Source organism: Bos taurus, chromosome 7, assembly GCF_002263795.3.
Source record: "Bos taurus isolate L1 Dominette 01449 registration number 42190680 breed Hereford chromosome 7, ARS-UCD2.0, whole genome shotgun sequence".
Classification (NCBI taxonomy): Eukaryota; Metazoa; Chordata; class Mammalia; order Artiodactyla; family Bovidae; genus Bos; species Bos taurus.
In genome coordinates, this window is record NC_037334.1 from 50,719,602 (window position 1) to 50,743,393 (window position 23,792).

Here is a 23,792-nt window from a genome sequence, read left to right on the forward strand (position 1 = left end):
AGTTGCCAGCTAGCCCTTTTACTTTCCAAGTGTCTTCACATTTACTATTCCATTTTACCTACCAAGTAGCCTGTGAGATAGACAGGGCTAGACCAGGATCATTCTTCCACATTGATGCACAACTAACACGTAGGAAAATCTAAGTCCCAGAGTCACCCAATACTTGTCTCTGGCTCCCACCCAGAACGATCTCTGCTCAAAATATTGTGTTCATTTTCTCTTACATCTTGAGTTTATCAAGTGTAGAATATAAGAACTAAAAAAGATAGGGAAGACCAAGTAGTCTACCCACCTCACTTTAAAAGTAAGAAAATAGTTTCAGAGATGGGGATGGTTTCACCCAAATCAAGCTGCAAGTCTGTGGCAGAGCCCAGCCTTTTGACTAGATTCTCTGCACTCACAAGCCAGTTTTCGTGACCTCTGATGTACTGGGCACGGTGTACCACATAGAAGCTACAGACATGAGCAGGTTACAGGCCCTGCCCTAGAGGATTTTATAATCCAGTCGGTTTCTTCAGACCACTTTAATAGTTTCATTGAGACAAGTAGAGTGAAACTTTCTGTTCTAAGCTTTCTCTATCCTGTTACTTCATAGAGTCTAAATCCAGAAGAAAATAGCCTATGGTTGCTTCAGAATGGCTGATTTGTATTTTCCTGTGTTCTAAACTGCCATCAATCAGATGCTTACGGTGCTCCATGCAGACATACCCAGATGACTCTTCCATTGACTCTCCCCAACCAAGATTCACTTCCAAACCAGTGTCACGGTAGAGATTACTAAGAATACAGATTACTTTCTTTTTCTCATTCTCTTTAAATGACTTTACTGTGTTTGTGAACCTTCATTCTGTTTCTCAGACACAGAAATCATAGCTGTGTGGGGCAGAGGGGGTAGATTTAGGTTTATGAAGTCATAGATCTATCCTTCCCAGTGCTATTCCCACCGGTAGGATGAAAGTGAATCACGTCTACTTGGGGCAGGCAGAGGACATTTGCCTTTATATTATTCAGCTCTTGTCACCGAAGTGTCTGAATCAAAATGCGTTGTACCTCTCGTGTTCTCACTCTGCAGACCAACTGGTGACAGTTGGTCACTGTTTATAGCTCCTTTTCTGTCCCTTCTATTGGAGTGGTTAGTCCTCATCACTACTTAATAAATCAATTAGAACAAGGCAGACCTAATAAAACATTTTCTCCACTTCCCAAGTTTCTCAGAGAGCTCCCTACAGGGGTAGAAATTGTACACATGCCTTACCTCCAAAAGGAGGCCCCAGAACTGCTAAAACACTAAGAAATACTCATGGGAGCATAGACCTTAAAAGAAATTAGACTGCAGGTCAGAAAATAACTTTAATGCCAAGGAAAAAGGATCAGTTCATTTTGTCATTCTCCTTGCTCTGGCTCCATAGACTCCTTCCTGTGACTTTGAAATGGCAGGGAGGAGCAGGCTGTGTTTCTAGGCTGACTGTTCACATGGGAAAGCGTCTCTCATACTGGCAGCTCCCTCTCAGATCTGGAGGGATGCTAGTGTCCTTTCAGTCTGGGAGTAAATGGGAAACAATAATTTATATCTGGTTCATTGCCTCTACTGATTCCATCACCTTCTTCCTTACAGTCACAGGGCAGTTGCATCATCATCAGATCCATTGGGACCCAAGGTTGCTTTTAAAGAACCTGCAAAATAAATACATAATGAGGATGGGTGACGTTATTAGCTATGGTTGGGTAGGGAAAGAAGAGTCTGGGCCTTCGAGAGTATCTCCTTTCTGATTAAGGAGATAGAGCCTGAAAGGAGGAGGAAGGAGAAGGAAGGAACCAGGGGAAAAATGCACCTTCTCTGCTGAGGGGCATCCTTTGCTGTTATTCATGTTGATGTTCTTCATCGAGATAAGAGTGATGCTCTCTTTCTCTCCATTGGCTGTGGAACCGCTGGGGAAGGAAGGGAACATGGGTTTTAGAGAGAAGAAGCCACAGGGCATTGAGGGTCAAGGAATTGTTGGGGGGAGTATTGAAACTTAGACCTTTGTTTTGAGAAGCCTTTATTTTGGTGGTAGACTGTCATCAAATGAGTATGTGCTTTGAAGCCCAAAAGACTTGTGTTTAAATCTTAGTTTTAAATCTTACTACTTGTGTGACCTGGACCAAGTTAAAACCTCCCCTGCATACTAAGTTGCTTCAGTCGTATCTGATTCTTTGTGACCCTGTGGAGTGTAGCCCACTAGGCTCCTCTGTCCATGGGATTCTCCAGGCAAAAATGCTGGAGTGGGTTGCCATTTCCTCCTCTAGGGGATTTTCCCGACTCAGGGATCAAACACATGTCTCATGTCTCCTGCATTGGTAGGCAGGTTCTTCACCTCTAGCACCACAACTTCTCTTAAGTCTTATTTTTTTAATGTAGATATTTCTGCATTAAAATGTAGAATGCAGAATGTGTAAAATGCAGAAATATCTGCCTTGAAGAACTCTAAGGACTTGACATAATATTCAGTTCAGTTCAGTCGCTCAGTTGTGTCCGACTCTTTGCAACCTCATGAATTGCAGCACGCCAGGCCTCCCTGTCCATCACCAACTCCCGGTATTACAAAATACCTAAGATAGTGCTTGACACATACAAGGTGTTTAGAAAGTGGTTCCTTAAATACGTAGCCTTTGTTTAAGGAGTATATTAGAATCTGAATTCCTTCGCTTTTCATGAAGAGGCTAATAAAGGCTTAGCCTTGGGGATAAAGGATTCCTTGGGGGTAAAGTCCATCTCCTCTCGCCTGACAGTTTCCTTTCAGTTCCACCCCTATCCTGTCCACCCCCAGCCCTGGCCTCAGTGAGGCTGTCAGGACTCGTGTGTGTGTGTTGGGGGCGGGGGGGTGGTGTGGGGTGTGGGTGTGTGTATGTGTGTATAAAAAGCAGGAAGCATTGGTTCCCTCTTGGAGTGGAGGAGTAAGAGGTCAGTAAATGATTCTTTCCTTGCACTTCTAATAGTCTTACCTTTCAGAGAGCCCTGAACTCCCAGGTTTCTGGGGATCTGTAAAAACCCAAAGGCACAGGTTAGAGGCCACAGGCTGTAACTCAGAAGGCCAATTGGCCCTTCAAAGCCCACCTAAGTGGACCACCCCCGCCCCATTTCTCATTTCTCCTGCGTGCTGTTCCTTCCCTCAATTCTGGGCTGGGTGCCAGGCCTAGAGTCTGGCTGTGGGTCCCTCATCAAAGAGAGGCAAAGCGGGCCCTGAGAGTCAGGGCATGTACCTTCAGACTCCTTGTTCTTCCGACACTTAAACCTTAGACTGACCACACTGACCAGGACAATCACCACAACCACTAGGATGGCAATGAAGCTGATAACACCTGAACAGGGAGAAGAGTGGGGTGAGGGAAAGGCAGAGGCAGGGACAAAAGAGGGCAACAGGAGTCCAGATTCCCTTCCCAGCTGAGTGCTGTTTATACAGGTTCTGGGAGCAAAGTGAATTCCCCTTCACTCCCAAATGAATGCGCTCTCAGCCTGTATCCCTGGCCAAAGTGACTTCCACAGCCCACCCCATCCTCTCTTAAGAACATGGAGTCCAGCAGAGTCCAAAAGAGCTGAGTGGAGGGCCAATGGAGGCTCCTTCCCCACCAGCATCTTCTTCATCAGTCAACCCTCCTGAAACAAATGGGCAAGATTTGAACTTTTGTTCCCAGACCCAGAGTTCAAGTCAGTTCAGGCATGAGCCTCCCATCTGCCACTCCCCACCTTCTCCCTCTCACCAAATGCAGCCACAGTGAGCACCGTCTCTGACGTGGGGCTGGGTGGGACAGTGGAGTCTGCTGTCGTCCTAAAACTCATGTTGGGTGATGTGGAAGTAACATTGTGAGAGGTGTCTAGAAAGGAGCAGGGAGGGATGGAGGTATCAGTGGAGGGACTGACTCAGCCTACATGAGAAAGCCAGTCCCTTCCCACTTCCCCCAGGTAGAGGACTGAGGAGAGAACTCCCACAAGAGACACCCTCCCACCCTCCAGAACTGGGAGACATGGGATCACGGGAAGAGCACTGTGGTTGCTCATGTTCCTAGTTCCAGAGGACTTCAGAAAGTTCAGGATGCTTCCCCTCATTATGCTTTTCCCACCACACCCGTGGGGCCCAGAGGAGGGCTGCAGAGATAGGGAGTCAGACTGGGCTCCTAAAACAAAACACAGGGAGCCATCTGTGTTTTGCCAAATGTTGAACTGGGAGGAAGGAAGGGCACTGGAAGTTTGTCCCCAGGCACTGACCTAAGAAGTCAGGCTGCCAGTTAATGGACACATGTTTCTGATGCTCTCATAATGCAGTACTGTTGCCCATCTCTGCCCAGCTTCAACACATTTACTGTAGGCCTGATTGCAATTCCACAATTCCACTTCCTTATCCTTACCCCCCGCCCCACCAAATAAGGTGGGAAGTATTAAAAAACTCGAAGAGCAGAGGGCTGGGACAAGAGAAAGGGTCAGGGCTCTCTGCTCTGTGAGCACAGACAGGACATACCTCCACTCATGCTGTCGCTGCTCCTGCCACTGCTCGGAACATCAGCGCCTGCACCATAAAACAGGGCCCAGATGGAAGGCACCCACCCACTCCTGGTTTTCTCCCATATTGCCAGGTGAAGGCCAACCTGCCCTGAGAAGCGTGTAGCCCTTTCCCAACCCTTTATGCCTTCCTTTCCATCATTTTGCATTTTCTTACCCCCGCTCCCCGCCACTTATCCCATCTATGTCTTTATTAATTCTGAGTCCAGGCTCCTTTTACCTTCACTGTGACCCATTCCTAGCTCCATTCTCCCCACCCTCAGCCCCAGGAAGCTCTAGTTGTCTCCCAAAGCAGGGTACCACTGGTGTGGACCCTGGTGTGAACCCTCATTGTGGGGCAGGACCCTGGGCCTCCTGAACAAGGAAGAAGGAATTCAGTCAGACATGACCCGGTGTTTTTCCACCCCCGGACCTGGGTACTCACTGAGTCCTGACGTGTGTTTCTGTGACTGGGACCAAGTCGGTCCCGGAGAGGACGGCAAGTGATCAGCCACGGTGCTTGAACTCAGAGTCATGGCTTCCGTGGAGAACTGTGAGGGCGTCTCTGATGCTGCTGCAGATTAGGAAGCGCATGTGGCCTGCTTAGGGCCTCAGCCAGCATGTGACCAGCGAGGCCCTTTAGTCCCAAACCTGCCTTCAGTTCCTCTGGGCCTTTACCTTTGCAATGCCCTCTGTCTGCGGTATGCCCTACCGCCCTCCAACCCACAGCCTCCATCTGACTGACTTCTTTTTGGGCCTCAGCTTCAGAGACCACTCAGTCTGGGATGTCTGGCCCTACATCTGAAGGGGTTGATGTTGCCTGGGTTCCCATAGCACCTTTGGCTTATGCCCATCGTGACCCTTCCCCGCCTCCTAACTGTCAATGTGGGGTCCTATTTACTTGTCTGGTCCCCTACTACTCTGTATTGTCCTTTAGAGCAGACTCCGTGTCTGCCTCCTTGTTGGACCCTGTCTGGATGACATCTATAACCTGAGCAGCGGGGTACCTGTGGTCCAGGTGCCGGACAGAGGGCTTAAGCTGTTGGCCTCTGTGGAAGGACCTGCAAATATAGGCGGAGGGCAGTTGGAGGCTGGGCAGGTTTGGTGATGCCACCACGCTCCCTAGCCCACCCAAGAACCCTTGGGCTCCAAGCAGGTCTAAGGGCTGGGGAGAGGGCAAGGGGCAGGCTTGGCCACTCGGCAGCCACACTCACTTGTTTCAGGGGAAGCTGGCTGTGTGGTTGAACTTTGACTGCTGAAGGCTCCTGAAACAGATCATCTGAGACTGAGGGTCCACTGCCTCTGACTGCTCTGTCTCCCTCTCTTCTTCGCTAAGCTGGTGTTTTCTAGACTTTTCTCCCTACCGCATCCACCACCCAATCATCCATCTCTCTCCACTCTCAAGGCATGTGAGAGATTACTGCAAAACGGGCCTGGAGCTCTTCTTTCCTAAGCACCCAGCCCTGAATGACGCAGCTGGAAGCTGCGGCCGGCAAGAGAAAGGCGAACATACAGACTAGCTTGGCGAGCTTTCTGCCCAGTGCGCACCCTGGAGAGGAACCCAGGCCTTTTGGCTTCCAGCCCCCTGTGCTAGAAGGCAGACAGCCTGGCAGAGGGCTAGAGGATGTGACTCCAGCTCGTGGTGCCGGCTTCCTCTGTGACTCAGTCGCACTGTCACCACCACTTCATGGTTCAGTGTCCCAAAGTCCTTTCCGGTCTCTTCAACCCCACATGGGTTACATACAAACCTGACATGAATCCAGGGGAAGGTTGTTTCAAATTAGCAATATGTCTGAGGACAGAGGGCCAGTGACAGGACACGTTTAGACAAAGACCCAGAACTCAGGCCTCTCATTTAGGTCTCCCTACAGTGCTGCAGAGCCATTCCTTTTCTGTGAATGCTGTCATCCTGGCCTTGCCCCAAGGGAAGGGGATGAAAAGATGTGGTGAATAAGATGGAGTTAGGGGCTGGGCTTGGTGTCTGGGCTGTCTCTCTGTCCCTCCTGCTGGAGGGGGGGGCCTACAAAGGAAGCAAGTTCTGAGGTACACACGGGAAGCAAGGAAATTCTAGAATGAGCAACCAGTGTACTCTAACAGGTATAGGCTACTTTGGAAATGGTCACTGTTGGCCAAACCCAGGGAGGAGCAATTATCAGGAGGCCCCGGTCACAAGCCCTCGTTCCCTTTTCTGTACGTACACGTGTGTGCTTGTGGGCCTCCACGCAGAGGCCGTGTGTGCTGGTGTGCCCATACATGTGTCCCCTGTGTGTGTGGAACCTCTTTGCTCATTTTCCACAATGAAATCATTCCTGAAACCTGTGAACAATGTGAAAGGAAAACATCGTGGGGAAGTGGAGCCGCCCAGCTGGGTTCCCGTCCTCCACTGGCTGGGCAGGGACTGCAGCCACTGGCCTGGCCTCCTGCTCTCTCGGCCCCTCGTCAATAGGGAAGCACCAGGCCTGGAAGCCCCGGGGCCCGGGTGAACAGAGGCGGCTAAGGGCCAGGGGCCCACCCAGCCTGGGACAGCCTGCTGGTCTGTTTATTTTCTTTAACCACTGCCTTTTTCCGTGAGGCTATCACTCAGATGGAGAGGAATTAATTGCTTCCAAGCCCAAGCTTGCCCAAAGCCTGGGCCACGTTTTTCCAGGTCACCATCTCTCATAGCCCCATTCCCTCCTTGGGTGGGGGTGTCAAGCGGGGAGCTAAAGCTTCTAGGTGCCCCAGCCTAGAGAGAACTCTTCCCAGCTGACCCTGGGCGAACCCTTTCAATCTGAGGCATGTCTATCAGTAATTGATAGACATATATCAGATAGATCAATCTATCAGTTATTGATCAAGCATATCTAAGGTACCATCTTAGTTCTAGAAAGTTATAACTTTGGTTTTTAGTGGGAAGGCACAGTTCACTGCCTTCTTGCACTTTTCTAGAAGCAAAACTAGTTAGAAGGAGTTTCAAAGTCACAAGCTCCAACTAGCAGTGACCTGCTCTCTCTTTGTCTACCGTCTCCCCTCCTCCAACCAGAACACTGTGTCAACAGTGGATTCCTCACTGAGGAGAGGAGGGACTTGGGGAGCTTGTGTTCCTACAGGCGGAGGTGCCTCAGGCCACTGGGCATGCAGAACTGGAAGAACACTGACCACAGGGATTTCTTATTTTCTTGTGTCCTCTCCCTTATTCCTACCTGCTTCATTCCCTTCTAGCCTCTCTCCTCTCTGTCTTGACCACCACCACACTATGTTCCTCAGCAGCAGAGTTAAGTAGTTAAAATCATGGATTTTGTAGACTGATGGTCTTGGGTTCAAGCCCTGATTCTGTCACTTACTGTCTGACCTGGGCCTCAGTTTTCTTTAAAATGCAAGTGATTTTAGTAGCCCACAAGTGGTTGTGAGGATAAGAAAATGCACACAAAGCACTTAACATAGTTCCTGACAGCTCATGCTCAAGAAATTCTGGACATTTTAATTTTTGCCCCTTCTCTTTAATCCTCTAAGTTTCAAGTCTGCCCTGAATCTGTGTCTCCACAGTCAAGTCTCTCTGTGAGCCTGAATATCCTCGAAAGATTCTCCAATCCAACAAAGAAGACAAGAGTGAGCGCTCTGAGATCCTGGGAGGAGCGGTTAGGATACTCAAAGGTGCTCATGGTTCAGGCAGAAAAACTAAGGACATTCCCAGCCCTGGTGCTTGCTTGGGGCAGGAAGGCAGGTGGGGAAGCTGGGAGAAGCCTAGCTTTGTGAAAATGTCCCCTCATGAGTCTCACTTTTTCATTTCCTCCTCTGCCATTTCTGCAGTTTCTACAACCACCTAGTCCCCGAGCCTCAGGTCAAGTGAGTGACTCTGTCCTCCTGGGAGGGGGTCGGCAGGCATAGGATTGGGATGATCAGAGTTTTACACTCAGTCTTTGGGCTTTCAGAGACATGTCTGACCTCTCCAGGAGACAGACTGTTGGAGTACTCAGGCCCTCTCACCCACCACCAAAAAAAAACCATCCTCCCTCCCCTCCCCATCCAAATACTCTAGAACTTCCTTCTGCTGCTTTGAGCACATGCTCCTAAATCCTCGGCGGAGGGCTTGTGGAGGGTGGAGTGGGGGTGGGGAGGGGATGACCAAAGGGAAGTTTCTGCCCTGTGAGTCAGAATCTCCTGGATTTCTCATGATTCCCAGCAATTGCTCCCTAATTAGAAGACCCCTTATGAGCTACCTCGTAAGTCATAAGCTACCAGAGCCCTGAGATGTGTTGTTCCCAAGTCATTTCTTTTGGGGATGATTTCATCTGGCCCCCTAGATGAAATGTGTACAGTTTCTTAGGCAAATAGTTCTTTCTATCTAACCTGAGTCTTCATTGCTGTGATTTGACTGTAAAGTCAATAATTGGAGATCCTAGGTTGTTATTCCTCATATGAAAGAAGAAAAAAGATCACCTGTGAAGCCCAAGGTACAGACCATTTTGTGCTAGGACAGCCTGGGGGGAGCTTTCCAGCTTGAACCTCACACCAAGACAGTCACTTCCCACATTTCAGGGGGCCAGCCTCTCTGGGGGGCCCAGTTCTCCCTGGAAAGTTTCCCACCAAAGCATTTAAGAATATCTCTATTTTACTGCTGCCTGGGAATGACCAGCTCCCCATCCAAGTAATCCGCTTCATGACAAGGCTCTGGAATTTCCCTCCGGGAGAGTGAAGCCCTGGATGGAGAGCCTGCGTGCTGTGCGTGTCCCAAAGGAGGGACAGGCGCCCAGAACTGCTGGCCACTGGAGAAGAACTGCTGAAGGATGGTGGTGGGTGCCTCTTACCTTGGAGCAGGAGGAAGCCCAGGATGGCCCAGCGCAGCTGCGTTTCTCTGACACTCCCCATGTCAGCTTGGTCTGCAACCGGCAGGCAGCCTCTGTCCATAGTGGAGAAGAGAGAGGGACTGCTGGGGCGGGGTGGGGGGTGGGGGCTGGCTCTCCAGGAGCTTCCTGTCAAAGAATAGAAGGAAACAGATTGGGACTGGCTCCAGGGGCCCTGCTCAGTCAGGCAGCCCAGCTGAGGATGTAAGGCCCAAACAGCGCAGCGCCTGCGCCCAGGCTCCTTGTGGCCTTGGCTAGGGCCACGTGGTCTCCGCCAGGACCTGGGCACAAAAGCCAGTGATGGCGACCTGGCCCCGCACCCCCTCTCTTCCCCTCTGCAGGGGTCCATCTATCCCTCCACACACCACCCAGAGGTTTTCTTGGAGTATCACTCTGTCTCACTGAGCCCTAAAGCTCAGCCGCCCACCCTCTGTAGACTCTGAATCCTCTACGCACCTCTCCCTCCTCAGGCCTCCAGATCCAGCTGGGACTCCTTGCATCTTTCAGGGAGGTATTACAACATTCTTGTTACTCTGCATAGAAAAACTAAAGGACCACGTTCTAAGCATCCCTCCCTCAGCCCTCCCCTCGTGTTGGGGTCCAGTGTTCCCTGTGCTCCAGCAGCACCCTGTCCTTAGCGTCCAGCCAGCCAGTTGTACTCACTCTGCAGGTCAAGTCAGAAACCCAGTGACCAGAGCTTAAGTGAGCTTGGAGGTTGAGTGGAGTCCCTAAAAATCAGCATGTGTAGCAGCTGGGCTGAGAGACAAGGAATCAGGAGGCTTACCTTCTGGGATCAGATCACAGGGTGAGAGGAGTTCCTAGGGGGTCTCCTGGTCTCCAAACTAGAATAAAGGGTGGTGGCTGCACAGTGAGGAACAGATTGAGGGATGGCTGGTCCTATGGAGTTAGTTGGGAACCAAAAGTTATCCTTTATAAACTGTTTCCAGGGGTACTTCCCTGGTGGTCCAGTGGCTAAGACCCTATGTTCCCAGTGCAGGGGGCCTGGGTTCAATCCCTGGTCGGGGAACTAGATCCCACATGGTGCAACTAAGACCTGGCCCAGCCAAATAAATACATTAAAAAAAAAACTGTTTCCAGAGAGAGGCAAAATTAGTGGGCACTTCTTGTAACTCAGAAGCATTAAAGCACACACATTCACAAATGAAGTTATAGACAAATGCAAACAGACATAACAGAATTCATACTTGTAAAAACCAAAGAAGAAAAAGCACAAAGAGAGAAGAATGCCTTGCATGGGAATGATAAATATCAAATTCAACAAGATGATTATCCCTAGGGTGAGAAGGAGGGAAGGGGTAAGGAGTGAAGCTTCCATTTGTAATGTTTTCGTTCTTAAAATTCTTTGAAATAAATGTGACAGACTATTGAGATGAACAGAACTGGTGACTGGACCAGAGAGACTTAGTATATTATAGTCTGTACTTTTCAGTGTGCTTGAGAAATTGCTTTAAAAAAAAAATCAAAGGATAATGACTTCAGGGAATCAGTTGGGATGTACAACCGGCAGGCTTGGGGGCGGGGGCGGGGTTAGAGCAAGTGCTTGGGATCCGGTGAAGGAGAGATGAGCAGGCAGACTCAAGCTCCTGAAGGTGGCAGGGGACGTGAAAGGAGGGGCCTAGGAGTAAGATCAAAGCACTGTCAGAGTTGAGGGCCGGGCCCAGGGTAGTCCAGATGTTCAAGGAAGTGAAAGCGCGGGAGAGAGCAGTGAGGGTGTGTGCACAGAGGGTGTGTGCCCTGTAAGCCCCATAGACGTGGCAGCTCCGGGTAGGGACCCAGCTGAGGCAACCGGCTCTCCTTTGCCCGGCTGGCCGCCAGTCCCAAGAGAGCCTTGCACAGCCGGACAATGCATCAGGTAGATTCTCAGCTCACCCCCTTCTGCCAGGCTGGTGAGACTCCCGCAATCAAGGGCTCCAAGTCTTGCACCAGCCTCTGCTTCCCTTTTCCCCCTGTACATCCGGAACTGCTTCCCCACCCCCTACCCTGGGAGCTCTGTGGCCAGGGCCCTAGAGAGCGCAAGACTTTCAAGCAGGGGAGGTGAGGTAGGTATTAAGCTTTAAAGATGCCAAAGGACAGGTGCTGGGGATGGGTGGGGTGGACAATGTGACTCAGGAACTAAAGGGAGTGGGTTTTTACTGGCCAACCCCCCCTGGACCCCAGTTGCCTACCCATGGGGATGGCCAGGCTGAGGCTTAGAGTTAGGGGAGGGTCTCCATCCCAAGGGCTGCTCCTTATGGTCCAGCTGGGGAAGGGAAGACCAGGGGGAGAGCTTCTTGAGCCTGTGATAACCTTGCCAGCTCTGGGGCCTATGGTTTGGAGATTTGCTACCTTGATAGTAAACCCCATCACCACCCAATACTTAGCAGGGTAGAGACAGACAGAGGTAGGGATCATGACCCCCAGCTTTAGGCAGAAGAATGCTGGGACCCTGAAAGAGATAGAGGCTGGCAGGGGGTCTCCTTAGTCCATCTTGGACGGAACCAGGAATCCCCTGTGAGTGTTCCATAACCTACAGCGCCCACCACAACCTGATCCGGAAGTGGATATTATGGGGTGAGGTATAGATCTTACCTCCCCCAAGCCTCTGGGGTTCATGCCTCCTCTTCCTCTCTCCCTCCCCTGGAGTCCAGCCTTCTTCCTACCATGTGGGTGGGGAGTAGTGGGAACCTAAGAAGCTGGACACAATGACTCCCTTTTCCCGGGACTGAAAGGAATAGTTGCTCACTGACCCCTGGCCAAGACAAGGGAGAGCAGTCCAAAATGTGCTAGGACTCCTGACCCAAGACATTAGATGTATTTAGGAATTTTGCTAGAGACCTGGGAAGAGAGATCAGTGGGAGAGGACTTGGTGGGGGAAGGAAGGATAAACTTTATATGCTAGGCTGTAATAAAGCCCCTCTCTTTGTCCCTTTCTGAATGACTTTGTCTCCTGATCTCTGTTTTGTCCCCTCTGTTCTCTGTATTTATCTTCATTTCTATCTCTTTATCTCTCTCTCTCCTTGTATCTTCCTCGTTTTCTCTGTATCCCCTTGTCTCTTTCTTTCATTCTATCTATTGCTATGTATTTATCTCTATGTTTTTCTGTCTCTGCCATCTCTTTCTATTTCACCATGTCTTTACTGTCTCTCTGTCTCTGTCTGTTTGTCCCTCTCTCAGTTCCCTTTGGGTGTCTATCTCTCTCTAGCTTGGTCTTTCTCTGTGTGTACATGCCCATGTCACCCTCTCCCTCTACCGCTTCCCTCGCAGGCTGGCCACCATCCATGGCTTTCTCCAACTGTCAATGGCTCAGCAGGGCAGGAGCCCCAGAAGCAGCTTCCGGAGGTGTTGGGTGGGGCCTGGGACCCTCGTCCAGTGGTCGGGCTGCCCCTGCTTACCATCATCGTCGCTGTCTTTGTCTTGCTGGCAGTCTGTATCGTGGTGGCGGTCCACTTTGGGCCAAGGCTGCACAAAGGCCATGCCACTCTCACCACAGAGCCACCATCCCCAAAGCCAGAGGGCGGCATCTACCTCATCCGCTGGCGCATGCTGGGCCATCAGGACAGTCACGAAGACCCCCAGCAGAAACCTCCGGGCCCTGACTCCCGCCCCGTGCCAGATGGGCCCAGGTTCAGCATCAATGAAGTCACGTTTCTGTAGGAGGGAGACTTTGGAAAGTTGGCCTCAGCTGTGTCAGAACAAGAAACTGGACAGAATAGTGCATGCTAAGTTGCTTCAGTCATGTCGACTCTGTGACCCTATGGACTATCACCCACTAGGCTCCTTTTTCCACGGGATCCTCCAGGCAAGAATACTGGAGTGGGTTGCCAAGCCCTCCACCAGGGGATCTTCCCAACCTGGGGAATGAACTCGAGACTGCCTATGTCTCCTGAGTTACAGGTGGGTTCTTTACACACTGAGCCACCTGGGAAGCCCGGACAGAGAAGTAGGGCAAAAGCAAACCGGGGCTTGGGCCTCAGAGCTTCAGAAGGGCACAGCTGGACTCACTGGAGCTGCCCTCTCAGCAGAGTATTTGTAGAAGAAGCCCTGTGAGGACCAAAATAATAGAAGAAACTTGAGAGCCCTGCCCAGAAACACGCTGCTGTGAGCGTTCCCAGTGCCCAAAGCCACCCTAACAAACCTACCCCCTTCTCTTCAGGAAGCATCAGACCCCTGAACCTCCTCCTCTGAATTCCTACTCCCTCCTCCACTCCTTATCTCCCCTTTTGGTGTCAAAGTGAGTTCAGCTGGGGAGATTCCACCATCCACCCCACCCTTGTGTAAGGATGTCAGAGGTTCCTGGTGGAGGCCCTGTCCCCATAGCCCCCAGGTCCTGTGAGGGCAACCAGAGAGAGCCAAGTCAAAGAACCTAGGGGTCTGCCTTCTCTGGGACTCAGGAAAGGAAGGCAGATCCACTGCCCTTCACTAACTGAGCTTTGGCTGTCAGGTCCCCGGCCTTGCCAACTTCCAAGGGCCCTAAAAGCCCTAAGCACCACTTGCATGTGTGCACACTAAGTCGGTTCAGTCATGTTCAACTCTTTGCAACCTGATGGACTCTAGCCCTCCAGGCTCCTCTGTCCATGGGATTTCCCAGGCAAGAATACTGGAGTGGGCTGCCAAGCCCTCCTTCAGGATATCTTCCCGACCTAGGGATCGATATCTGTTACGTCTGTTATGTCTCCTGCGTTGGCAGGAGGGTTCTTTACTACTGATGCCATCTAGGGAGCCCACTTGTAGATTCCCAAGTTGTTTTTGAATTACCTCCACCATCTTGGGGCAAGACTCTATCTCACTTTCCCAGGATTGGGTAGGTGAAATTGGGGGGCTTTCATTACCTCCCACTTTCTGTGTGAGTTGGCCTGTTGGAACCAGTCTAGAAGTTACCACAGGACATTTCCCAGATCCAGAACCTTCCAGCTGGTAGGAAAACAGGAAAGGAAAAGGAGGTCTGTGGAGGTTGTCTGGGGAAATGAAGGAATGGAGGTTCCTGCAGAAGGAGGGACATGGAGGTTGGGAAGATGCAGGAGGCAGGGAAGGCAGAGCTGAGCCTCTCAATGGCTCTCTGGAAAGGCTTCCCTTCCTTGGACACCCTTGAACTTCACTTGACTTGTGCAGTCAAGAACATGCAGACAGACATTTGTGGAGGGACTTCTGGACTTTACTCTGGGGAATGCCTGAGTGCAACAAGTCAACCTTGGGGACTGCCCTAGGAAATACCCCAGCACAATCAAGGACTCTGGAAAATAACAGATGAAGAGGAACAGAGACTAATGTGTGCAGAGGACTGGCCTCCACTGGGATTGGTAAGAGGCAGCTATAATGTTAATAGTTGCTCCTTCTTGTGGGCCCATTATGTGCTGGGCTCCAGGCTCATCTGTGGACCTACAGATATTGTAATGTTTACTCCTCATACAGCCTTAGGAGGAGGAGGAGCCACTGTTATCCCCATTTACATTTGGGGATATCAAGACCGCAGCAGGACCCAGGTACTAAGTGGTAGAGTCAGGCCTTGAACCTGGGACTGGCAGACTTCACAGTCTGGGCACCATGTTGGGGGCTGGGTGGGTAGGTAAAGATCTTATTGGGCTGATTTTTAGGTATTGGAGTGACTGATGTGATGTTGGGGGATCCTCAGGGGCAGAATGGCTGGCACAGTGAGGGAGGGGTGGGGACTGTTTCCCCTTCACTCCCTTGGCTCTGTCATCCTTGGGGGCAGTGGGTTGCTTCTGACAAATGTGTGTCTCTGTGGAGTTTTTTTCCATAGTAATGCTGTACTCAGAAATTCATATTGAGCATTTGTGATAAAAACAAAGATGGGAGAGAGGGAATAAGTCTTGGGTGGAATGGATGGAAGTGGCAGAAATAGGCTGTCTGGCCTCCCAGATGGGGGCAACTTTGCCCCCACAGTGGTTGCCGCAGTGGATCAGTTCTAACAATGATGGCACAAAGTGTGGCAGGTGAGTAGCCAGCTGTGTTGTCCAAGATCTCCAGAGTATATCCCATCACCTCACACAAACTCTCCTCCGCCTTATTCAGGGGAGTCTCATCCGGGGACATTTATTCAGTAGCCACTGCTTCTTTGAGTAGTCCCTTTGCCCAGGACACAGCTGTGTTTACTCCTTATGGCATCTCTGTGCTGGCTCAGGTCCCTCCCTCTCCCCCAAGTCACCCACTGAAGACAGGACATTGAACGGCCAGGTGAAGTGGGATGCTTCCCAGCTCCATGCTCTCAGCCTGACTGGTGGGCTCTGTCTACATTGAAATGATGGCCACTATCCTACGGCCCTGAGCTAGTACGAGGAGGCATGTAAGGAACTGTGTGCAAGCAGATTCGGACACTGTAATAAAGGGCAACCGCTGTATCAGAGACTGGCCAGAAAAAGATGGCATACTCAAATAAATAACCTGAAGAGTGTTTAAAAAGGGGACTACTTAAGAACTTCCCTGTTAGTCCAGTGGTTAACACTCTGTTCTTCCACTGTATGGGACTCAGGTTCAATCCTGGGTCAGCGAACTAAAATCCCACATGCCGTGTGATGCAGCCAAAACATTTTTTTTTATTTGTAATTTAAAAAAATTTTAATAAAAATTAAAGGGGATTATTTAGAAAGGGCAGGTATAAGGAAACTACAAGTGAGAGGGAGCATTCCAGGTGAGCATCAGTGAGATGGCAGTACCATCGTCAGGCCTGAAGAGGGATGGGGAGGAGCAAGTTAATGAAACCTGGAGATAGACAGGGTTACTGAAAGGATCCTTTAGGTCTAGAGATGAAGAGAGCCCACAGTGACCTTGAAACTCCTGGGAGGGACATGGGAGAATAAATATCCCAGCCTCACCCCCCTCCACTCCCTTCTCTCACTGCGGCTTCCCATTGTCTGAATGTGACCAGAAGTCAGAGGGCGAGGGTGCCTGTTGATGCCATCCTAGGACAGAGGAGAGGTGGAGGGTAGGTCTGAGCATCCAATGGAGGACACCTGGAAGATCCCTTAAATTTACCTTATTTATAATAAGTAAATATGACCTTATAATAAGTTTACATTTTTTATTTTTTTAAGGATTTTTTCATTTATTTATTATTATTTTGGCTGTGCTGGGTCCTTGTTGCTGCATACACGCTTTGTCTGGTTGCAGAGAGCAGGGGCTATTCTTAGTTGCAGTGCATGGGCTTCTCATTGCGGTGGCTTCTCTTGTTGCAGAGCACAGGCTCTAGGCATGGCCTTCAGTAGTTGTGGCACACATGCTCAATAGTTGTGGCTCACGGGCTCTGGAGCACAGGCTCAGTAGTTGTGGAGTACAGGCTTAGCTGCTCTGAAGCATGTGGAATCTTCCCACACCAGGGATCAAACTCACATCCCCGACGTTGGCAGATGGATTCTTAACCACTGGGCTACCAGGGAAGCCCCTGACCTGGCATTTAGAGTTTGCAGAAAACCTATACAGCCATACTACTCATAACTACCCTGTGAGGTATATAGGGCAATGATTATAATCCCATTTCATAGATGAGGACACTGAGGCTCAGAGAGGTAAAACAACTTGCCCAAGGTCACAGGATTCATCTTGAAATGTCAAGTCCAAGGACCTTCTCTGAGAGGGCAGAAATCTTTTTATTATAGCATGTTGAGCCACAAAGAATTCAGGTTTATCTATCCAGTTTTACCATTTTGTATGGTGTTCTGTGGTAAGTATTTTTGTAAAATAAAGAAAAAAAAAACAATAATAAACCAAGGACAGTCAATGTTTATTAAACTCTAAAATATTATTTTCTACTAGGCTAAGTAAGGATTGTTCCTTAATTACAAATTGATTATATTACTGCAGCTTTCCCTTTCTGCAGCCAAAATATCCTTTTTCTTCCCTAAATGCCCTTTTTCCTGTGTCCTGTAAAGTGAGATAAAAATATAAGGATCCAGCATCTATAGCACCTTTTGATGGTGGTGTTTCTGGCTGTTAGAAATCTTTCACTAAAAACTAATATGTCTATTTCAGAATAGCTAATTTAAATTTATGGTTAAACTACAAGTTCTACATTCCACAAATGGAAAATTAATGTTGAAACTAGTTTTTAATGCTTTATATACATTTATCCCTTCAAGACTCAGTCCCAACGCATATGCAGTTTTTAACGTGATTCACATCTCTGGTTTCATTTGCTACCTTTCTCCATATCTCCATTAGGTCTTTGCAGTAAGTTTTTTACATGTGACTTCTAAAGTTTTATATTACTAAGCTCTGGAAAATATGAATTTTTATGTTGGTTTGGAAAATTCATGAATTGAAACTTTATTAACTTAAAGTTTAATTCAGAATGATTTGTTGGCTTGCTTCAAATATTAATCACTACAAAAAGAAAAATCACTGGACTATGGAAGGAAGAAATGATAATTAAACTGGACCTGGAGGCTCATAAAAATGAGGGCATTAGTGGTATCAAACTTTTTACTTAAAAAACAAACAAACAGAAAACCCTCCAAATTCATTAAGCAGCCTTCTTCGGTCAAGTATAAATATCATCTCCCACATCTCAGCTGTATGTACTCTCTTTAGACACTAACATACATATCTATATATTTGAAATATCTAAAGTACTGAACAGAGAAGGCAATGGCACCCCACTCCAGTACTTTTGCCTGGAAAATCCCATGGACAGAGGAGCCTGGTAGGCTGCAGTCCATGGGGTCACTAGAGTCAGACACGACTGAGTGACTTGACTTTCACTTTTCACTTTCATGCATTGGAGAAGGAAATGGCAACCCACTCCAGTATTCTTGTCTGGAGAATCCCAGGGACAAGGGAGCCTGGTGGGCTGCCGTCTATGGGGTCGCGCAGAGTCAGACACGACTGAAGCGACTTAGCAGCAGCAGCAGCAGGCCTCCAGCTGCTGAAGAAAGAAATCCTTTCAGAGTCTCAGGGTTGGCCAGGGGCTCAGGAAAGGTGACTGGGGCCTCAGAAGACATCCGAGCGGAGCGGGAGAGGCTTTTCCAGGCCACTGATGAGGAGCTCAGGCTCTTGGGACAGTACAGAGGAACCGGGCATCACTGAGGTCTCTGTGCTACCCATGGTAACCTCCCTTTCCTCCTGCCGAAGGTGCTGGAGAATTTCCTGTGACAAGGAGAAGCTGCTTCCCTCTGCAGGTTCTGGAATGAGGAGGGGAATGTGTAGGGGGTGAAGGCCTCACACACACCCACTCCAGCACACCCAGAGGACTTGCTGGGGGTCTCCTCCAACCCTCCTTCTGCCACCTCCTCCCCACCCCTAGCCATTGGGACTGGAGTTTCATGAAATCCTAGAGCCAGCAGTGGTTTTAGAGACAAGAGAATTCTACTCTCCTACTTTTAGAGATGATACATTAGAGATGAAAGGGACAGAGACCTGCCTAAGGTCACAGAGCAAGGGAGTGACACTGCTGAGGCTGCAGTCCTGGTGTCTTGGTGGGTGGCTGGGGGCTATCTGCTTCCTCTGGCACTCTAGATGAAGGAAGAGACCCCTGGAGCCACCTCTTCATGCTCCACCCAGGACCCATAGCCAAAGACCTCAGAAAGCCATTGGGTGTCCCATGGTGGGGAGAGAGGACCTTCTTCAAGGGAGACAGGGGCAGGGCTTGAATGCCCTGACCACTCAGGAAGGCTGAGGACTGTCCTATCTCCTGCTGACCCCCTGGGAGGCCCTTGAGGCCCCCAACCCTTCCTGTCCTTCAGCTTGTCACCCCCTTACCCTGGTAGACAATGAGGCGGCAGTTGTTCTGAGACTCAGGGGCATTTGCCAGGATGTCTTCAAGTGTCCGGCAGAAGAGTTTGGCTTGTTCCAGCCGATCTTCCCGGCTAAAGCCAGCTCGGCCATCCTGTGACATGGCAAACAGGGTCTGCAAGGGGGTGGCATATTCCAGGACACAGACGCCTGCCTGGAGGAGGTAAAAGGAAGATAAGACTCAGCCAGAGGCCAGGCAGACAGAATCTGGACTCCACTGCTCAATCTGTAGGGGTGGAGTCTGGGAGGTGGCCACCGGATGGGGTCGATGACCTTTGCCTGTGAACCCCACTCCTAAAATCACAGCCAGGGACTGCATTAAATTTACCCTTCCCAGATCCTTCGTCTAGGCTGTCAACTACTTCAGCTGGATGTCAAGTCCGGGGACTGGACTCTGGGTTCAACTCTGCTTGGGTTCCCCACAGCCTACATGAAATCCTTCAGACATTCTCTCGATCTTCATCTGGGCAGCTTTATGTTCCAGAGCATGGTATACTCAGGGTGAAATCGTCCACTTCCGCCCTGGTTCTCTGAGTCTCAGTGTCCTCTTCTACAAAGCAGGGGTCATAACAGTCCCTACACCACAGAGTGGTGGTGAGGATTCCATGAGGTGGTCAGATGAAGCACCTGGAAGAGCATCTGGCTTGTAATAAGTGCTCAATAAATGTTACTAGGAATTCCATGGTGGTCCAGTGGTGAGGACTCCATGCTAGGGTTCAATCCTTGGTCAGAAAACTAATATCTCTCAAGCCTCACGATACGGTCATAAATAAATAAATGTTACTTAATCATCATCACTCAGAACCTAATTTTGCCCAGCCCTGGGACCGATCAGAGAAACTGAGGCACAGAGAAGGGCAGTGAATTTTCATCACGGCTTGGCCAGGGCTCGGAGTTCTGAGTCTCTAGGCCTGACCCCTTCCCAGTGCCACCTGCTTCCCTGCACACGCACCCGCTGCCCATTTTCCAGAAGCTCATAGATGCTGTTGGTGTAAACCCGGCCCTTGATGCCAGCACGGTCGGCACTCTGCTGGGGCAGCTCATGTAGGAAGCGAATGTTGGGGTCAGCCACGTTCAGGTCGTCAGGCACCCCACAGTCCAATGGGAAGAGGATGTGCAGCCGGTGGCTCCCTGCACCCTGTAGCGTGTTGTTGTGGAACTGATTGTAAATTTGGATCCGGGCCGGGAGCCCTAGGGTGGAGAGGTCCAAGAAGTCATTTCCACCAACTCTGTCTCCCAACAAACTCAGGACAGAGATGCAGGCCCTTGCTGCCCTCACTGTGTGGGTGCAAGAGCCCTGGGGGGCCAGCCCACAGGCATTGCCTGGGGGGCCAGGAGAGGCAGAGCATTAGGCAATAATGTTTCACCTACTCCCACCACCCCTTTCTCCCCCTCACTTGACCTTTGTCCAGATTTCTGTTAGCCCCATTCTCTCCCACTACAGCTTTCAGAGCTCTGAAAGGCAGGCAGATCCCTGGGAGTTGCCATGCCCAGCAACCCCAGGTGCACTGAACTAGACCTCTAGCTGAAGCCCTGCTGTCTATAAAGGCAGCCATGAGATGGGGGAGAACCACAGCCCTGGCCAGCAAGTTAGAAGAATGAGATGCGATTTGTAAGTTTCCAGTGGGGTAGTCAAGGGTCCAGGGTCTGGACAGGCCTGTGTTCGAATCCTGCTTCCTCCTATAGCTAAGGTGTGTGACTTTGGACAAGTCACTTTATCTCTCAGAACATCTCTGATGTTCTTAACTCTAAAACAAGGGTGATGATTATCCTGTCCTCACAGAAGTGAAAGTGAAAGTCGCTCAGTCGTGTCCTATTCTTTGCCACCCCATGGACTATAGAGTCCATGGAATTCTGTAGGCCAGAATACTGGAGTGGGTAGCCTTTCCCTTCTCCAGGGGATGTGAATTAAAAGAGAAACTGTAAATGAAGGGCATACAGCTTGCAGAAAATATTTATTGAAAGAATTCATGGGTGACTTGGGACAAGTCCCTTAATGGATCTAAGCCCCGAATTTCTTCCTGCAAACCAGGCATAATAGTAATAGCCTTCAAGCCTATAAGATCGCTTTTGGAATCATATGGTTTGTTAGACTGAAAATGCTTTGAAGGAAGCTCAAATCTGTGTTCCGTGATGACCTCGACGGGTAGAATGGGGGTGGCGTGGGAGGGAGGCCCAAGAGGGAGGGGATATATGTATACACATAGCTGATTTAATTCATTGTACAGCAGACACTAACAACATTGTAAAGCAACTATACTCCCAACAGCAATAAATAAATAAAGTTTTGGAAAAATAAATAGCAACTGAGAACTCTTGGGAAAAAAAAAGAAAATGCTTTGAAAAATATAGTGACTTCTGGAAACAAGGTTGCGTATCTTACTGTCTGTCTTGTAGATCTAGAAATGGGGGCATAGAGGACGGCCCACCTGGCAGGATCAGCCTCAGGTATCCAATATAATATGACCAGGCCAGCCCATGAGCCACATTGAAGTTCCTTTTTTCACAGATTGCAGAGACCTCTGCTGGGGCCAGGCCCTGTGGACAGCAGGGTGGGGCCTGAGGACCTCCAGGAAGGATAACGAGAGCACTCCTCCCCCAAGATTTCCCAACCTCCTGCCAATTGGCTCCCTTCTCTGCCATTGCTGAACCCAGACCACTCTAGGCTCTAGTCCAAGGGTCAGCTTCTAAACTGATCCCATTCCCAGTACTGAGCTCAGAGCAGGTCACAATAGCCGCACCTCCACCCAACCAGATCCTCCACCTCCCTGTATGTGATACCTGGAGTCCCAGGAGGATGTTAAGTGCCTGTGAGAGGCCCAGGAGAGCAAGCATCCAAGTGAAGGGCAGGTCAGCCATGTTTGGGAGGGAGCAGTAGAAATAGCAGGACAGCAGCAGCAGGGCCCCGCAGCGCATGGAGGAGCACAGGCAGGCCCGCACAGCCCTCCAGTAGCTGCCGTGGTACCTGCAGGTGACATGCAAGTTCCAGACTCCAGCCCAGCTCAACCAGAGAGGGGCAGGAGGTACTTCAGGGAGTCACCTGGAGTGGACGTGGCACAGCTCCTCGGCCAGACTGCAGATTCCCTTGATCAGCAGTCCCATCTGCTGGGAGGCCAGGTGGAGCACCAACCACTTGAGAGTGTAGTCTGGTGGCTCCCCCAGGCCCCAAAGGGCCACCAGACAGGCACTTAGCAGGACCAAGGCTGCCTTTTGGGCCCTAAGACCCCTGGGCTGTGGGATGGATGGATGCAGGCTGGAGTGAGGCATCTGTGGGTACCAAGAAATCCATGGTTGTTCTCCCCTCACTCTCCTACAGTTCCAGGACTGAGGCCCTGAGTGGGCATATCCCCCAGCTCTCCAGTTCCCTGGTGCCCAGCCATACCCAGAAAATGCTCCTGGAGACACCTCTAGGGGACAGGTTGGGCATACAGCATCCCAGAGCTCCAACCCAAAAAGATTTGTTGCAAACAGAGTAGGTGGAGAAAGAAATGCATGCACACATGAGTTGGAGCAAACTCGGGGAAACAGTGAAGGACAAGGAAGCCTGGCGTGCCGTAGTCCATGGGGATGCAAAAAATCGGACATGACTTAGCAACTGAACAACACATACACACCTCACCCAACCCCAGTGAGACCACAAGTGTGGTGAAGAAAGAAGACAGCGACTACCCCAGACCCAGACCTGAAAGTGTCCTGTGAGGTACCACTCAGCAAGGGACCAGGGCTTCCCTCTCCCCACAGTCCACCCCAGGGAGGACCTTAGGCAGCAAAGCTGTAAACCACAGTCCAGAGGGTGGAGGCACCCACCTCTGCCACCTCTGTAGGGTCCTCAGCCTTAGAGCTCTGGCTGGCCGGCTCCTGATCTTACCTTCTACCTCTCAGACTGCAGGTTGTTTCTGGAAGATCACAGGAAGAGAAGGCCCAGCACAGGGGCTCCCAGCAACCAAGGGTGGCCTCTCAGGGTAGAGCCTGAAAAATGAAAGGTTAAAAACAACTGCTGCTTTCTCCACAGCACTCCAGCGCTGGCATCTCACCAGACCACAGCCTCACTGTGCTTGCTGAGGAGGTTATTTCCTGCCTCCCAGGGCATTCTGGTCAGCCACGCCTGCCTTGGGGTGAGGGAGAAAGCATGAGAAGGCCCCTGTTCCATTGTCCACCCCTCAAATCGAGGGTGTTCAGAAACCCTCTCACACTCTTCACAGCCACAGCCCTGAACACCAGCTGTCCCTCAAGCCCCCCAGTCAAACACACTCTACCAACACCCTCGTGAGACTCACACACCCAGCCAAGCATACACACTGCACCATGCTGCCCTGCCTGGTGGTTTTATTCTGATTTGCAAATGCAGATCCTCTTTTTTTGAAGACTGTGACATCAGACTAGAGGCGGGGAAAATGAAGAGTTATTTCCTGTAACAAGAGCCTTCTAGTAAAAACACTTAGTGGGAGCCAAAGGGCTGCTGAAGTGTGGGGTTTTGGCTCTCTATAGGAAGTATTATAGCAACACTTGTGACTTCCCAGAGAGAACCTGGTGCTTCCAGCTAAAAAGGCAGTTGAGTGGATAATGATAGTAATAACGATAGTAATAACGATAATAATAATGATAATGCTGCTAAGTCGCTTCAGTCGTGTCCAACTCTGTGTGACTCCGTAGACGGCAGCCCACCAGGCTCCCCGTCCCTGGGATTCTCCAGGCAAGAACACTGGAGTGGGTTG

At 50.2% G+C, this 23,792-nt stretch overlaps 3 protein-coding genes across 14 annotated transcripts; 1 reads left to right on the forward strand and 2 right to left on the reverse strand.

The window, feature by feature from the left end:
- Nucleotides 1–1,337: 1,337 nt before the first annotated feature.
- Nucleotides 1,338–9,424, reverse strand: ECSCR (endothelial cell surface expressed chemotaxis and apoptosis regulator). Of its 3 annotated transcripts, NM_001244445.1 has the most exons (10): nt 9,301–9,424; nt 5,728–5,778; nt 5,521–5,574; nt 4,959–5,087; nt 4,494–4,541; nt 3,739–3,852; nt 3,241–3,339; nt 2,983–3,019; nt 1,833–1,929; nt 1,338–1,674 (listed from the first exon to the last, which is right to left on the reverse strand). In NM_001244445.1, exons 1-10 carry the CDS (start codon nt 9,359–9,361, stop codon nt 1,666–1,668), a joined length of 699 nt encoding a protein of 232 aa, NP_001231374.1. In that variant the 5' UTR covers nt 9,362–9,424; the 3' UTR covers nt 1,338–1,665. The 3 variants fall into 3 exon arrangements, with proteins under 3 accessions (NP_001231374.1, NP_001231375.1, NP_001039564.1); NM_001244446.1 differs by lacking the exon at nt 5,728–5,778; NM_001046099.2 differs by lacking the exons at nt 5,521–5,574; nt 5,728–5,778.
- A 1,452-nt stretch (nt 9,425–10,876) lies between these two features.
- On the forward strand, nt 10,877–17,054 carry SMIM33 (small integral membrane protein 33). 2 transcript variants are annotated; one of them, XR_003035625.2, is made up of 2 exons: nt 10,877–11,396; nt 12,601–12,682. XR_003035625.2 is itself a non-coding variant. In XM_024995208.2 (2 exons), exons 1-2 carry the CDS (start codon nt 11,201–11,203, stop codon nt 12,988–12,990), a joined length of 399 nt encoding a protein of 132 aa, XP_024850976.1. In that variant the 5' UTR covers nt 10,884–11,200; the 3' UTR covers nt 12,991–17,054. The 2 variants fall into 2 exon arrangements, 1 of the variants encoding a protein (XP_024850976.1); XM_024995208.2 differs by having other exon boundaries at nt 10,884–11,209; nt 12,601–17,054.
- Nucleotides 13,260–23,410, reverse strand: STING1 (stimulator of interferon response cGAMP interactor 1). Of its 9 annotated transcripts, none has more exons than XM_024994367.2 (8): nt 23,355–23,410; nt 22,946–23,046; nt 22,118–22,344; nt 21,859–22,042; nt 21,507–21,615; nt 20,030–20,268; nt 19,045–19,231; nt 17,051–18,467 (listed from the first exon to the last, which is right to left on the reverse strand). In XM_024994367.2, exons 3-8 carry the CDS (start codon nt 22,342–22,344, stop codon nt 18,277–18,279), a joined length of 1,137 nt encoding a protein of 378 aa, XP_024850135.1. In that variant the 5' UTR covers nt 22,946–23,046; nt 23,355–23,410; the 3' UTR covers nt 17,051–18,276. The 9 variants fall into 9 exon arrangements, 8 of the variants coding, with proteins under 8 accessions (XP_024850137.2, XP_024850135.1, XP_059744253.1 ...); NM_001046357.2 differs by having other exon boundaries at nt 17,053–18,467; nt 23,359–23,410; XM_059888270.1 differs by having other exon boundaries at nt 22,946–23,410.
- Nucleotides 23,411–23,792: the final 382 nt, after the last annotated feature.

Coding starts and splice junctions, on each gene's coding strand:
- ECSCR (NM_001244445.1), bottom strand. CDS start 9,361: ATGGGGAGTGTCAGAGAAACGCAGCTGCGCTGGGCCATCCTGGGCTTC. Junction 3,853..4,493: donor CAGCGACAGCATGAGTGGAG/GTATGTCCTGTC, acceptor GCTCCTTTCTAG/ACACCTCTCACAATGTTACT. Junction 3,020..3,240: donor GAAGAACAAGGAGTCTGAAG/GTACATGCCCTG, acceptor GGGTTTTTACAG/ATCCCCAGAAACCTGGGAGT.
- STING1 (XM_059888271.1), bottom strand. CDS start 22,662: ATGTCCGATTTTTTGCATCCCCATGGACTACGGCACGCCAGGCTTCCT. Junction 22,043..22,117: donor CTGTGCCACGTCCACTCCAG/GTGACTCCCTGA, acceptor TGTCACCTGCAG/GTACCACGGCAGCTACTGGA. Junction 19,232..20,029: donor TTCTGGAAAATGGGCAGCGG/GTGCGTGTGCAG, acceptor TACCTCCTCCAG/GCAGGCGTCTGTGTCCTGGA.